Source organism: Phaethon lepturus, unplaced genomic scaffold, assembly GCF_000687285.1.
Source record: "Phaethon lepturus isolate BGI_N335 unplaced genomic scaffold, ASM68728v1 scaffold54662, whole genome shotgun sequence".
NCBI lineage: Eukaryota > Metazoa > Chordata > Aves > Phaethontiformes > Phaethontidae > Phaethon > Phaethon lepturus.
In genome coordinates, this window is record NW_010522332.1 from 21,034 (window position 1) to 37,549 (window position 16,516).

Genomic DNA, 16,516 nt, shown 5'->3' on the forward strand with positions numbered 1-16,516 from the left:
TGAAAAATCACAAAGACCAACTCCTCATCAGCTGAGGGCTCAAAAGGTGGTAAGAAAAAGCACTCAGGGTCCTCAACTTCTCTAAACTTAATGGAGTTCTGAAGTTTTAGCACCCCCGACATTTTCCTGCCCTGTCTGCTTCACCCACAACTTAGATAATTTTGTCCCTTCAGGACCTACAATATAAATAAATGGAGGATTTAATACGGAGCCCCATATTAAAGTGTTTGAAATGCAATAGTTGATGTGCACATGGAGTTTTCAGCTAGTCTTAAAAGGAAAGCCGTAGTTGTAATGAATAACTGGTAAAAAAGTAAAGTGAATTAAGAAAATCTCCAACAACATTTAAATTTTATAATGGTCCATAGTTCCAAGACACACATGTATCTTCATCACAACTTCTGGAAGTGTTAATTTGAGCATTTGCTGTAAAAATAAAAATATATCAGTTTAAAAATGCTACACTTCACCATTTCTTCTGTGGGAAAACTGCCGGAACAGTCAGAAACCATAAGGACAACAAAAGTGTCCTATAGCAAAGCTTGGAGTACTGGCTGCATTTACAAATCTGCTTTTTGACCCACCCTTTGTGTAAGGCAGGCTTCCAATCTCACTGCATATGTAGATAAAAAAGATTGAGTCATGTAAACACATTTTTTAAAGTGATCTCATTAAGGCTGGGGTTGAAATAAATGGGCTCATCATTTCACAACCGGGAGTAAAACTTCTCCCCTTCCATTTCAAAGTTTAAACATGTTATTAACTACTAACTTCAATAAAGGAGTATCTTTCAAATTAAAACCATACCAAACTGAGTCAACCGCCTATCTGTAGTTACCAAATGTCAAACCTCATTTGCTAAGTTAGTCTCAATTTCCTTTGGAATAGCGCTTTGTAACTTTATGTGCTATCCTTCTGTAAAGTACCCTTTGCACTTCACCTTTACTTTATTTATTAAACACATATTGAGAAACAAAATAACCTACAACAGTATCAAAGACCTTCATAAGTTTTAGAGAAAATTGATAAAAACAGCAAAGTCATTCACCTAGTTAGAAGCAATTAATTGAGCTCATGCTCCTCATTTTCAATACTTTTTCTTACCAGTTAAGAGGCCCTAGAGAAGATGAAACTTAGCGCATGTTACCACTCAGACAAAAAAAAAAGTGTAGATATTTAGCTATAGTTGAGAAGTTCGCAACTATGTATGAAATGCAGCCATTGCTGTTGCCTGAACATCATTCCTTTGGATTTCTGTCATTGTTTATTCTCCTTACAAAGAGTATGAGGCAATTAAACCCTAAGGCCATGTAAACATTACTGATGTCAAACATCTGTGCTGTCCCTGTTATTTAAAGCCATGAAGGGTGGTATCAACAGAACTGCTTTTATGTGCATAGTCACACTTTCTTCCTAATTTAAAAAAACAAAACACCACCAAAACCAGCAAATAGTTACCTGAGAATGGGTTTTCATTGTATCACTGTCCTGTATTTTCATAGCACTGGTTAGGTGCTATGAAAATTTAAATAACAACTGTCAAACTAAAACCAATAGGCTAATCTGCAACTGTCATAAATCTTTGGCAAAATAAAGGTGAAATCTCCGTTTTTCATGCTAGAAGACAAACATTAATCTTGTCACCATTTACAAACATTTGTAGAAATATTTAAATACCTGATTTAAAAGTAAATCAATAAGTAGACTAACAATATTTATCAGAGATAGCTTTGAACTACTGATCACTGTTCACTTGTCTTCATTACAGCGATCACCCTTAGGCCAGAGGGGGCACCGTGAAGGTTTAACACTCAGAGATGGGGTTTTTTGGATATTTGACAAAACACTACTTGTTTGCTTGCCAGATTTTTTTCCAAGTCTATGAATACATGGGGGAGGGAGGGAGGAAGCGAGGAAGGGGGAGAAGGATGTAAACAATAAATGAGAACTTCAAAGTAAGAACTAACAATGTAGAACAATGACTTGTATATCTTACAACATACGACAAAACTTACGTGTCTTGGTGTTATGCAGCTGCTAAAGGAAAGCAGTGCACAATACAAAGCTTTGATATTTTCAGGGAAGAAAAAGGTATCTTAAAAAACAAAACCAACAAACAACTAGAACTTTCCACTGAATTGTGTTTACTCAATTTTCGCATCCAGGATTAAAAAAAATAAATACCAACAATTTATACAGGCTTTTAAATGATATAGGCAGGCCAAGGCAGGAGATATTGTACTTGAAAAACATTCAAGATTTATTATACATAAAGACATGCTGACTTCAGACAAAAATAATTTGTAATAGTGTATCTCAACATAATTAATAAGCTATTTTTTGTGTGTTATTTCTGTATCTTACATTGTACCCTTAAAAATTTTTAAAATTAGCTTTGAGGTTAATTAATACTTTTAACATTTAGAGCAATTTAAGAGTTAGAATAACCACCTAAATATCTAAAAAAATCACTGGCATGAAAAGAAGGAAACAAATTCATACTTCGTAACAATTTATCTGAACAGAAATTTCTACAGTAAATATAAAATGTAATCATATTGGAACTAATCTCCTATTTTCAAAACTGAACTGCTGAAAAACTTGTGCTGGGTTTACAGCATGTGGAAGAATATTGCTCATCTCCAACTTCATTGCATTCAGATGTCTGTAACCAGCATGATCGTCACATGATCTATAATTTAATATTGCATCTTATATTTAATGAGCAGCTTCTGCCCATTTGCTCAAACAATTCTGAAGATCAGTATCTACTCTGAAGTGCTTTAACTGAAGAGAGAAATGCATTATAATACGAAAAGAAAGCGGGAAGGGTAAAAGGTGTACGATGCATGCAGAAATACATCTCATCTTTCACACATCGATGAATGTGGTGATCATATTCCCTCCTCGTGACAGCCAAGAGTTGGAAAATCTTCACAATTAAAACAGGGGAAAGCACATCAAGAGAGAAGACTTATTGATGTTCTGGGTCTATAGCAAAGTGAAACGTGCATATCATGACCAAAGTATCAAATACGACCGCAAGTCTTAAAAGCACAAACAGGTTTGATTTCCCTGCAAGTGCAGATGGCATTTGAGGAGCACACTGTACAGGAGAGTTTAGCGATCTTTACTCAAAATCTAAAAGACAGGCAAGAGGAAAAGTTATTTTCTGGAACAGTTAAGTAAGACTCTCAAGCCTGTGTTGTTTGCTTAAACTAATGAGAATAAACCTTTTTGAGGGATGACAGGTGAAAAAGTTTCAAGATGTGAGCAAAACTCACAACAGGCCTGAAGTGGATGACCTCATGTGTAACAGCTCACCACAAAATTCCAGGAAGGCTAAAACCACGAGAACATTTAAGCCATGCCAGTGTAAAGCAATGTAGGTCTACAGACAAGCTTGCAGCCCTAGCAAAACTCCTTACAAAGAAATAAGCAAGGTGTAAGCTATAATGATGAACATTTTGTTGAGGGGAAAAAAAAAAAAAACCTACATTGTTGAGAAATTAGCTTTTCTTCACAGGTTAAGACTTCAAGAGGAGTTCCAGGTACAGAATCAGTACCTGCTGCATCTCCCTGAGGTTCAGCTTGGTCCCCTTGATAAATGGGCTTCTACACAATAAAGGAAGACTATTCTCAGTCTTTGACAGAAAGAATTTTTATGACATGCAGAGGAGATTCTTTTCAGTATCAAGGGTCATTGTTTCTCACTGTTTCAGGTGCAGACATTTGCCCAAAATGTCCTGGGTGGGGCGATGGTGGGGTGTAGTTTCGCCACCTCACTGGTTTTACTTGATTGACATTCGCAAGGCTTTATCAGGTGTTGAGAACAAATCCTATAAATTAAAGGAAGTCATAAATAATATTTTTCCTAGTGGAACATTACACACAATAAAAGCAGGTTTTCCATCTGGGATTCACGTTAGCATCGGGCTTTTTTCCTGATGTTTGTGCTCATCCTCTGAGCCTAACACAAAATTTTCCAAAAAATAAAATAAAATTTATAACTACATTTTGCAACAGCAGATACAGTAACCACTCCAAATTCTGCATTTAATATCATCAATATTTTTATCCAATGCAATGCCCAAGGTGAAATAAATATCTTGTAAAGTCTCTGTTGCAAAGAGCTTACAGTTCAGACAAAGACTGAAAGAAAAGCAATATCAAGCAAGTGAAAAATGCAAGCCAGAAATTAGAATGTAAAAAGACCCTTTATAAACATGGCATTTTGCCCAGATTCAAAGGTCCCTCCACAAAACTCTATGTTTATGATGTGGACTATATTATTTGACCCAACAAACATTTATAATTCTCCCCACATATCTAACCTTCTTTGTATCTTTACTGTTTAAAAACACTACAGCTGCTACTTCCAGTTACAATATTTTTACAGACTACTCTGAAGAGAAACTAGATATTCACTTCAGTAAAAAATTAATATGACATCGCCCCATTTTATAGCCAGTAAAAATGAAAGGTTTTGTCCTAAATCAAATCATTCATACCAGCTTTCCCCATCAAGAGAAGTTTGACTTTTTAAATGACACTGAGCATTAATACGCATTTGCTGTATACGGAAAAATAATTGAATGGACAATTGTTCTTATTCATATGTAAATGCCATTAGCATCTTTCAGGAGAGAACAATGTATTTTTTTCATAGATTTCCAAGTTGGGGCTGGTGGGAATAGGAGAAAAGCATACAGCTTTGTACAACAACTCTAATAACTTGAAATGTTATTTTTACTCTAAAGAATGTTTTATATAGCCAAAAAAAAAAAACCTACAACATGCACATTAGCACTACAGCACATCATATTACTTAACAGCATGATTTAGAGTGGCAAGTGTCTCACTTCCATACATAACATATCTATCTGCCACTTATAGTAGAGACTCTCACATCAGTAAGCATCAAAATAAGTTCAAAACATGTTTAGGAATTGTGAAAGCTTACACAGGGTAATAACTTACTAGATTGCAATTTCAGAAAAGACAGCTCAAAAATGCAACAAATTGTATCTTTAATTGCCAGCACTGAAATTTGAACCTTGTGAACATCCAGAATTCATACTGATTTCAAAGGGGGTTACTAAAATCTGAGCATATTAAAACAGTAGATACTACTTGAAAACATCATATAATTCTGCATAGTGCTGAGTCCAGTGAAGTAAACGAGTTTTGTATACACTGAGTCAACATCACTTTTTTTTTCCCCAATGTTATTCCTTTTTTTAATTACGTCGTATTTCAGCAGCTACTGAACTTCATACACTCATTTCAGGATCTCCTAAAACAGCCATTAAAACTGTACTCCTACCTTTATTTCACAATTGCAACATGTAGCAACAACAGTATATATTACCTGTCAATTACTTCTCTCCCTAAAAAAACAGGACCTATACATGTAAAAAAAAAAAAGAAAAAAATCAAACTTTCTGCCCTCCCCGCCTCCCCCCCCCCTTTTTTTTTTTAAAGAGACACACACTTTGAGGTAGAGATTAATCATGCAGCAAAAGATTAATTCCCAGCTGCTTGGCAACCATCTGGACACTCTACTGGTAAAACACCAGTTTGAATTGCTAACCTACCTCTTTGATCTTTCTCAATGTCTCCAGCACATATGTGCAATAATTAAAGACATAGTGCGCAAACTATTGCAAAATAAATAAATAAATAACTGTACATGTACATATCTATCCCCATGACCAGACCAATTAGTATCAGGAATTATAAATCACAAGCCAGTTTATGAAAACATGTCTCATCTTGACATACACTGTATGTCTCACACCAGTCTAGCAATAAAGTAAGGTTTGGGTTTTATTACATTCTGAAGAGTTATCAAAGCAAGACAGGATGCGATTTCCTCACACGAAGACAATGGACAACTTGCATATGTTCTTAGGAACAGGACATTAATCAGCCAGGAATCATGTTAACAGGAGTCAAGACTGCTGCGTTTTAGCATGAACTAACAGATTACCATTTAGAATGATAACTTGGGGGTGAGAACCAGTTTACAACTGAATGCTCAATGTAAATTAGAAACTGTATTCAAAATAGACACCAGGTTTGTGGATAAAGGAAAAAATTCAAACGAACCAGAGAACATTCACAGTCAGAATACACACTGCCTGGAATAATTTTAAGGGGAATAAAACAGTATTTTCAGAACCAAGTTGCCACAGGAAGAAGAGGTATGGAAAAGTGAAAGTCAAGATGAAAGCAATAATTATGTCTTATCTGCCTTTTCGCATTTTTCCTGCCCTTTCTTATGGGCCACACTTGTGTAAATAGAATTCAACCTGCATCCCTGCATTTTAACAAAAATATTCACCAGAATTAAAAGCCTAAACAACTTTTACCCCTTAGAAAACAGCAAGTTTATGAGCAGAAGCATGACTTGTACAGTTCTGGATGAACAGGACAACAAAAGGGGAACAGTAAAGGAAGAGAAGTGGATGTAAAAAACAGAGGGATCAGAAGAAAAAAAATATCCAACACATGAAGCACCATTTATTGCAAGAGTCAAGTTTTGGGCCCACCTACAGATGTCGTTGCATCTCAAATGCTGTCAGAAAGCCCATCAAAAACACTCTTCTCCTATTATTAGTAAATACCTCTGAGCTTAATAAGCATAAACAGGATCACCAGTCCCATGACAGGCTTAAGTAGGCTCCTTAGCTGTATTCAGCTCTCCCAATTCTATACACACATGTATCTATATCCATCTACCAAGTAGATTTAAACTCTACAGACATACATACACATAAGCACATAAAAGCTTTTATTTCATTATACAAGAGAACAATACTGATATATTTTGTTACCATTCTTGGAAGATATGAACAAAATATCTGTTTTCAATAAGGAAAAAATCAAACCCCTGATGTAGCTAAAAAGCACAATAACGTTAATTTTACACTGGTAAAAGCTTCGTTTAATTACAAGAGTCCTTCATTTAGGATACTGTCTCCATATTAGTTTTATTTATTGCTTTTAATTTGGCATGCATTAAAAGTTTAATTCATGTGTTTAAACACTTTACCATAGAACAGAGCAATTATGAGGAAGAAATGAAAACCAAAAGGCCAATGCCCACTGATCACCATCTTCTAACTGCAGGGACACACGTTTTTATCTTCAAGTGGGGATTTTGGTTTTGGGGAGGGGGGGTGGTGTTTGGGTTTTTGTTGGTGGGGTTTTTTTTGTTGGTGGTGGTTTGGGTTTTCCCCCTGCCCCCAAACCCCACCTCTTTTATATAACACCAGCAAGTGTTATGCACTCTCCCTCCCAAGTTCTACAAATGTCATTCCTTCCTGTGTTCTCCTTCCCCAATATCCTATATATGTTCCCCTTTTGGGGGAAAATCTCTCTCTCTCTGTTATGCAATTCTCTCCACTTCAAGTTATGATCTCCTGCAAGATAAGTCAAAAGCACAGTAAATCTGCTGCTTTCAACACCTTAAATTCAGAACTCTTTTAGCCAGACCAAGACTTAACTGTAACATCATCACTGCAGCATGCTGATTTTATCTTGACATAAATGTATCACTAGAGCCCAGCACTTTTAGTGCAGTAAAACTATATACACGGCTTGATGTTCTTTATAAACAAAATGTGTAATGCAACAAATGGGAGTGCTCATTCACAAAAAAAGGAGAAAAACATAAATAAAGATTACAAAGACAAAGGTTCTAAACAGCTTTTTAAAAAAGGCTGCATCTTAATCAGAGTTCTTGAACGCATTAAAAAACCCCCTCTCTTCCTTTTTATCTTACTTCTGGTCCTCAATACAGGAAAATGCATTTTCAGGGGAGAAAGACATCTTTCCCCCATTCTATACAGTAAGTTACTTTCACTGCCCAGTTCATCTCTCCTTTTCCCTGGGCACATACTCTCTCTTCCTCAGTCCTCATTCCACATGACAAACTGGTGGAAATTATACTGCAGGTATTTTGTATCCTCTCAAAAATTCACCCATTGCCTTCCCCAGAACAACTACTCCCTCCAGCTGCACTGCACTAACTACTGCTCCAGCTGACTGCAGAAAGACAATTGTTTCTGTCGGACCGCTTTAGTATACAAAAGGCTGGAAAAGCACCCGTGCTCCAGTCTCCAACAAAGACTTTATCAATGGATTTCCAAAAATCAAAACAGAAAAGTGACAGGAGCACAGTGATAAAGTCAACAAAAACATTGGAAACACTCAATGTTCTCAGTTAACCCAGACAGATGAGGCTTCATAATACAGTTAGTGCACCACAAAGCATGGAGCTTGCCTAAAAAAGCAATTAAGAGTTGGTATGTAGCTCAGTACAAATTTACTCCTGATATTAATTATAACTTTTGATTTAAAAGAATACAAAGAGAAAATTATTTCCAACATTCTTGCCTCAAATTTGTTTAGGTTTCATTTGCTGAGTCTAGATAAACAAATATCTTTGCTTACAGAAATAAAACAGAAGGAAATTGAGAAAAATGCTGAGAAAAATTAAGGCTGACAAAATAAAAAAATAAGAAACAGAACTACTTAAAAAAACCACCAAAACTTCTTTAAAGGATACCTCAGATAAACAAGCTGTTTGAGAAAGGTTAACAAAACATCATATTTCATTAAAAAACCCAAGAAATTTTGCTATGTGATTTCAGAAAAATTTCAAGCCCCTATCTTAGCAGTAGTATTGGTTCTGTTTTTCTGAAAAAAAAAAAAAAATCACAAATAAGAACTTTTTCTTTCCCCCTTCTATGCTCTGTGGAGTATTGGGTGGCACTCAGGATGACCGAAGGTGAAGTTCAAAGGGACACTTTTTCCTATTTATCCACATAAGCCAGTCATGCCATCTGTTCTGTTTTGCCGTACTGCTGAAAACTGATATACTCCTGTTTTGTTGCATCTTCCTTGTTTGAACCCATGATTTTTCAGTAATGACAGTTTCCCAAATGGTTTAATCCATGTCAGAAGTATTTGGGGAAAATATGACTAAAAACCACTGCCTGATGATATTCACGTTTTCATAAATCTGTGATGTGGTTATCATTGGAAATGGCCATGTGTTTAGCATTAGAGTCAAAACAGGTGCAAGAATGGTTTACGAACAAAGGTCTAAAGGTTAAAAGCAAAAAAAGTGTTATCCCATTTTATGTTCTCCCGTTCTGCTACAAAGAGGTTGAAAACAGTTAAAGATTTACCAAAACTCTTCTGTACAGCACTATTTTTCTGTTAATACATTTATATTCTAGAAATGAAAAGGCTTTATTCTTAATTGAGCTTCACAAACAAAGATGAAAACACATTTAAGTTTTCTACTTAATAGCACACACATGGCGATTGTGAAATGCTGTCTATAATCTTTCCAGTTTAAACTAGCCCGCAGTCGAGTACCATTAGCAAAAAGTACTGGATTTTTACTGTGTGGTTTAGAGGATTTTTCCACTAGCTAGAGAAGCATTCCCTAAGTTTTTTATGCAGCTACTTGGCATGCATTCCTGTTTATTTAATTTGAAAATATTATTTAAATAACAACATTGTGCTTTCAATTTATTTATTTTTGGCCTATTTTCACATCTTAGGAAACCTCGTCTTGCCTCGTCCCGAGGCAATGGTGGTTTGAATATTGTCAATACAAAAGAACAGTCAATACTAGAGCAGAGCAGAGAAAGTGAAAGGAACATGTATTGTGCAACTGCCATATCAGGCTGCTTGTTTAAGCACCAGATTAACTGCCAGCTATCAACACAGAGCAGACTGTCATATATATTATTTTAACAACAATGGAAGTATCTGCAAACCAAATCCACCCTGCCCTGTACCTCAGTTAAGGATGTCTCCTGCGGTGTCCTTGACAGTAACTTTAGGACAATTCTAATTCATAAGGATCCTTACAACAGACCATGTAGAAGGAGGGATGGTTTCATGGTTTGCAGCTACTTCCCGTTCCTTTCCAACTGGTAAATATTTCCAGTCCTGTGTAGGCCTAAGTACCTGTGGATAGCTAGGGAACTGTGTCCACATGCCTCGATTTTCCAAGAGCATATGGCTGAAAACAGGAATTTGAAGGGCAAAGAGAACAGACTGTTGGGATCGGTTTTTGTTTTGGTTTGGTTTTTTTAAATCTTTTTTCCTAATACATGTTCAATTTCTTCTCCTGAAGTCTGGTCCACCAGACCACTGATTCACTGACTTTCAAAAAAAAATATGTAATGCTTATGTGGTTTCAGAAGAATCTGAAATACCTGTGCGCTAAACACAGTATATTTGAGTTTTACGTCATGACTGATCTTGTAAATGAACGCAGTAGTTTATGACAAAAATACTAAAGGCATTCAACTTCCTTAAACTATGAAAGAGATAAAAATGACCACAACACTTTATTTTTGTACACATTCAAAACAAAATAACACGATATGAGAGGATTAAATAGGCACGCTCCGACAGTAATCTCGCCAATTAAGTGTTCAAAAGAAATAATGCAAAACCCATACAAATAAAAGATGACTGCAGATACATGAATCAAACATAGAAATAATGTAGGTTCTAATAGAAATAAGGTCTGTATCAGCAGATTTTTAAACATATCTAGCAAGTAAACAAAAATCCTCACTAAATCAATGGTTCCATTGCTTCTGTTAAAAGGTATTTTGGAAAATTCCTAGAATACAAATTCTTCTAAACTAAAAATTCCTTCAAAGGAACAGTAAATGTGTTCAGAAAGTGTTTTTGTTCCCTAAGTAATTGGAAATACATCAAGTATTTACCAAAAAGCCCTGCCACTTCAGCAAAAATTCTCTTACATGAGATTTTCTGCTGTAACAAACTGCTTTGTGAATACCCAATTTACAAAGGAAGTTGCCGCAACTGAGTAATCTGGATGTAATTTTCTTTTGATAAAAAGACTAAAAAGCATCTTACCTCTTTTTCATGCATTCGAAATAGTGCCTGTTCATCACGAAAAGGGCTACTTTTTCCTAGGCCAATTTTGGGTGTCATCTATTGAATAAGAAAGTTCAAAACAACTCAAGTTCAAAGCAGTAACTCCAAGTAAAATCAATCCTAACCAGAAATGAAAAATATTAAGCATGTTTGTTCACCCTCATGAAACATCAAGGGAATATAAATACCTACCAAAGACACTGGCATCGGTTTTTCCCGCAAATATCTTGGATTTTCTAACTGAAAAACAAGTTAGAGAAAAGTAATGATGTCAACAATGTCTTATTATTTTTTTTTTTTTTTTACAAACAGTAAGAAATATCTCCAAATATTAGAAAAAGTTTGCAATGACAACTTTGGTGCATGCTTTGAGAATTCATCTGTATTAGTGAGGGTGTACTTAATACACTAACTGTACCACTCAAAAGAACAAAAATAAAACAGATTTAAACAGAGCTTCAGATGTACACACCCGGTTCAAGAACTGCTTTCCACTAGAAAATTTGATTATCTATAAATACATAGTTAATTTTAAAAATATCAATACAGCACCATCTCTAGATACACGGCTGTAACCTAGAAGTAACACAAGTAATTTTCCTGTGCATAATTCTTTCTCCTTTAGAACATTTCAGTGATCCTTAAGAAAAGCACTCAGCAGAGCACAAAGGTCCAGATAACATACCGCCATTTTTACAAGTTAGAGAAATAGAAAACCTTCATAAGAAATCATTTTGTTGGACATGACCTACTCAGCAAGTTTTAAAATTTTAGTGTTTCCTAATGCAAATTGGGATCAAAAATTGCACTTTTTTTTCCAAACCCTTGCCGTTGTAAAAATTCTGTCAATGCATGGTTTCAAAGAATTTGGCAGCTAAATACTTATTAATACTTAAATATCTTATGCAAAAGATTTCCAACTTTATTGGATAAACTTTCATTTACATCAGGGTAAAGCTAAAATAAATTTACAGATTACGATTATTTTAATCTACTGTTTTTGAAAAATTACAGTAGAGTGCATTGAAACTATATCCACATATGTAAGTCATAGAGAGAAAACATAAGGAAATAATTCATTAAACAGTACTGTATAATTAAAGCAGCTCTTTTAATCACTATTTTTAAGAACTGAATACAAAACATTGTTCACAACCCACTTCCTCTATCAGACAACTATATCTTTTTAATTTTCATAGATAATGAGGCTCAAACATCACATCACAGAGAATGCACAGGACCCAGGAAAAGCTTTCAAGGGTATAATCTTGTAAAATGTGGCAGTGAGATTTAGAATACAAATGTGATTGCAATACACATCTTACAACATTTAGTCTATTTTTTTCCCCAAAAAAGATTAAACTGATCTATGAGGCATGGAAAATATATCAAGTGCTTGCACTTTCTCCAGGACTATTAAATTTGTGTGTTGAATTTATCAGTGCAAAAGGGGCTTAATCCTTCTGAAATTCCAAGTTGATACAGCATTATTCATTTCCTGTCCTAAAAGGTTATGCAGGATTTCTATATGCTGTTGAAGTTGTCACATTTCCCCTAGAAATATTGTAGGTATTACCGTGTTTAACACATATGTTCAATTTTAATGAATAGTATTATCTACTATTTTAATACTATAGATGAAAGTATACCAAAAACAATAACTTAACAAATAACCTATTTATCTTTATTGTCAAGGAGCCTATTAAAACAAATATATTAAACTTTTTTTCATATAAAGCATCCTGGGCTGTTTTTATTTCAAGGTTTTTTGGTGTCTTTTTTTTTTTAATATGCCACAAAAATCTAAACAAGGGCAGATTTAGACTAGATATAAGGAAGAAATTTTTCACAATGAGGGCAGTGAAACACTGGCCCAGGTTGCCCAGAGAGGTGGTAGATGCCCCATCCCTGGAAACATTCAAGGTCAGGCTGGACGGGGCTCTGAGCAACCTGATCTAGTTGAAGATGTCCCTGCTTGCTACAGGGAGGTGGACTAGATGACCTTTAAATGTCCTTTCTGACCCAAACTATTCTACGATTCTATGATTGGCATGCAAAAAGCATGGGTAGCCTTTAGTGAATAAAGGAATCCTGTGTGCACCGACTAAAAAAAGAAAAAATATTTTGGACACAGAAGGGGAGATTGGTCAGGAGTACAGGAGTGAGAACATCATGGGGCATTAACCACGGAAGATAGAAAATGGGGGAAAAAATAAAAATCAAGAGACACGGAAATAAAGAGTACAGAAATTCTAAACCAGAAAAAATTAGGAGGAATTTCTTTATCCTACACATTTGTACCTGCTATTGCTATTGTATGTTCTATCTAAAAATCTTTGATTTTACTAATAGTATACTCTTCCTTCTAGCTCATTTCACCTACTTCCTCATCCATGCCACACGCCTAACCACCACCTGTAGAGATACCCAGGACTGAAGAAGGCTTAGATGCCTGATCTGGCTCCCTAGAAAACCGAGCGGCACGTAACACTGAAAGCCTTCACCAATACCTGGTGGAATTTTGGGAAGGCTGATGCTGCAGAACCAAATTTCAAAAGCTTAATTATTTTCCAAAAGCCCCCTCTCTCATGCAAAATGAATACAATCACCCACCCTTTACTTTTCCTTTTTTAAAGCTAAAAATTATTGTAAATATTTACAATTAGTTGAAATAAATTATCTGACCATGAAATTAAGCTGTTTACAGTCTTCATTTCAAAACCAATCTAAATAGCTAAGGTATATCCTATTTGTTTATGAGAAAGAAGGAAAATGTGTCTCTAATAGTTTATATGGCCCAAGTCTTGCATTTTTTGATTTTGTAACAGCAGCCATATGTGCTTTGAAGTTAAATGTTCCCACTTTGTTACTGGTTGTGGATTATATCCACTTAAACTGATCTGTAAACATTTAATGTCTCAACATTCATTCTTTTCATGCTGGTCTTCTGCAAAACTTCTTGTTCTCAAAATTATACCACATTAAAGAGGGAGTATCACAATAAAGAATGCCCAAAAATGAAAAAAGCTTGTATTTATGAGAAACATGCAAATTTAAAAATAATAAGCAAAAGGTCAAAGACAAACTAAAATACATATGTATGAAACTGAAGGACTGCCATGAGAACAACAGTAAATCACATGCTTTTTTAGGAGTATGAACCAAATAAATGTCATCATGAAAGACATCTTTATTTGAACTAGAATTGAACTCTAATTTGTAAATACCACTTCTTAACAAAAACGGCATTTTGAATTTCTTTGTAGAAGAGATTTTGGATTCTCCTGTTCTATTAGGCAGTCAGACAACAAACCATGTTTCAGTTGATGAGGACTGGCATGGTCACCTTCTAGTACTTGAGTCCTCATGCACTGGAGTTGGAAAGGCTTTGGATGATCAGATTCCCATTAGGGGATCCCCATTGCTTCACAGAAATAATCTACTTTATGAAAATATTATCCTATATTGAAAAACATATGACAGAAATCTGCGTAAGACACAGATTCCAAAACAAATGAGGTAAGTTAGCTATAATTTTTAACTTCAGTATTTTCAATTTCTATTTTTATTTATTTTAACACCACCTAAAGTGCTCAAAACTAAACATTTTTGAAGTATACAATTTTAAAGCTACCAAAGCCCGCAATGAGTGACATGTTGATAGGAGAAGTAAACCCAGCTGAAACTGTTTCACACAAAAGCAAGGACAGCACAAACAAAGCACAACTTTGAGCACTACGTACTTCCACAAGACTCATCCTCAGATCATCAACTGTATTTCACCCCTCAGGCTGAAAATAGCATACAGGCTCTACATCTGTCATAATCTAGAAACTTATCCAGAGGTTCTGCTCTTTTGACACAGTAAATACCACAACAATGACAACGTTCACGTTCTGTTCTCATGTCATCCCTTCCAGTGTCACACTTCATTCTTTGGAAGATGTTTATCAAGGTATAGTGATCTTCAATAACACACAACTGTAGCTCAGTACAGTTCAGGAACAGAGTCAGAAGGTATGTTGTATATATCAAGATTCAGAAAAAAAACCAAAACATTTGGATCAGCAGGCTTGTTTCACATTCCCCCTTAAGCTTCTTCAAAGACAAAATGGGATTGTTTTCAAAACAAGGGTGGAAAAGACACACATGAAAGAGTTAAGAACACTTAAGATTTCGAAATAGTAAACAACTAAACTGAACCTTGCCCTAAGTTCTTACTTTAATCTAACAAACGCAGCCAGCCAGCATGTTCCCTACAGAAAGAACTGCTGAGTAGCTTCAGGAAATTGGAGTAAGGACATTCTTATCTAACATCATAATTTGTAGGGAAGTTCACTTTAATGCTGCTTCTGCAGTCTTAGTGGAAGGACATTAAAGCACATGAAGACTGTTTGTCAGCATGGAAGTTGAATTTATTTTTTGAAGTCACACCACCGCTTGGAGTTCACTGTGGGAAAGTTTTTGCAGTGTTGCTGCCCTCCAACACAACATATACAGTAGGTATGTTTATAGTAAGCAGACAGACTAAGAAACCAAACAAAAGATAATCAAATGGTTTGTACAGAAATGGTTGAGCTTAACTAGACTGGAAAGACAAAGGCAGATGTGAGCCAAGTACACCAAACAGGCATAACATACACTGTTGCTGTAGCCACCTAAGAATTCTCTATAGTTGCATCTACTTTAACCCTGTGTTATATATAATTTCTCCAAGAAAGGAGAACGTAATGCAAGCCACTGATCACGGAATTTCTTTGGTCTAAGTCCTCTCAAACCTTTATTAGGCAATAACATTTCCCATGATAAATTCTTCTGGGCAAGACCTGAGTGTCCATGTTCTTTGTATTGAAGATCCCACGCAACTTCTGGAAAAAGCTAAGGAGTTAAATCTTGTCCTGGCTGAATTCCAATGGTGAAAAATTATGCTCTCCCTGATTAAAAAACCTTTGCTGTTTCCCCTTTGTATGCTTTCCACCTAAATGAAGTGCTGATGTTGCTTTGTCACACCTAAAACTGACTACAATTCAGTGACAAATAAAATTGTGTCAGAAGCATCATGAAAAAATATATATAGACAGGTCAGGTAAGAGTATGCAGGGATTTAATTCATTGTTGTTCCTTTACATAACTTGAATTTTATATCAAAACAATTGTGTTTATCTACAGTTTAAAAAGCTTGGCAAGCACAAGAGAAAAAAAAAGAAAAAAAAGCAAGTTTAATTCCATTATCCAGCAAGCTTCTTTTCCTGACATTACATACATTTCATAATATTTAATTATTCTTTGAGACATAACTAAGAGGCGGTAAGGTTGTCCCATTTGTGAAGTGTACTAAATTTGCAACATGTAGAAGTTTATTGACAGCTATTAATAAAATAGGATAGCTGACGGATTTTTATTACATTCTAAAGTAGCTAAAGAATGACAAAGTTCAGAGCAACAACAAGACCAAAGATTACTTGCATTTGTCCAGACTCTGGGCTCTGAAACTTCTCCCTTCAAATGGCAATACAAAAGGATTTCTTCTTTTCTGCATTGCAAAGCCAACTTCAAGGCATGAACACTTAATAAA

General features: G+C 35.3%; 1 protein-coding gene across 1 annotated transcript in view; it reads right to left on the bottom strand.

The window, feature by feature from the left end:
- Nucleotides 1-11,632, bottom strand: part of CEP112 (centrosomal protein 112kDa) — a gene marked incomplete at its 3' end in the record, with an annotated part of 29,095 nt that extends 17,463 nt beyond the window's left edge. Inside the window, exons 1-3 of the mRNA XM_010281754.1 lie at nt 11,627-11,632; nt 11,134-11,181; nt 10,921-10,998 (exon numbers count right to left, since the gene is read on the bottom strand). Coding sequence (XP_010280056.1) covers nt 10,921-10,998; nt 11,134-11,181; nt 11,627-11,632 — 132 coding nt within the window. The remainder of the gene's footprint in view (nt 1-10,920; nt 10,999-11,133; nt 11,182-11,626) is intronic.
- Between the last annotated feature and the right edge of the window lie 4,884 nt (nt 11,633-16,516).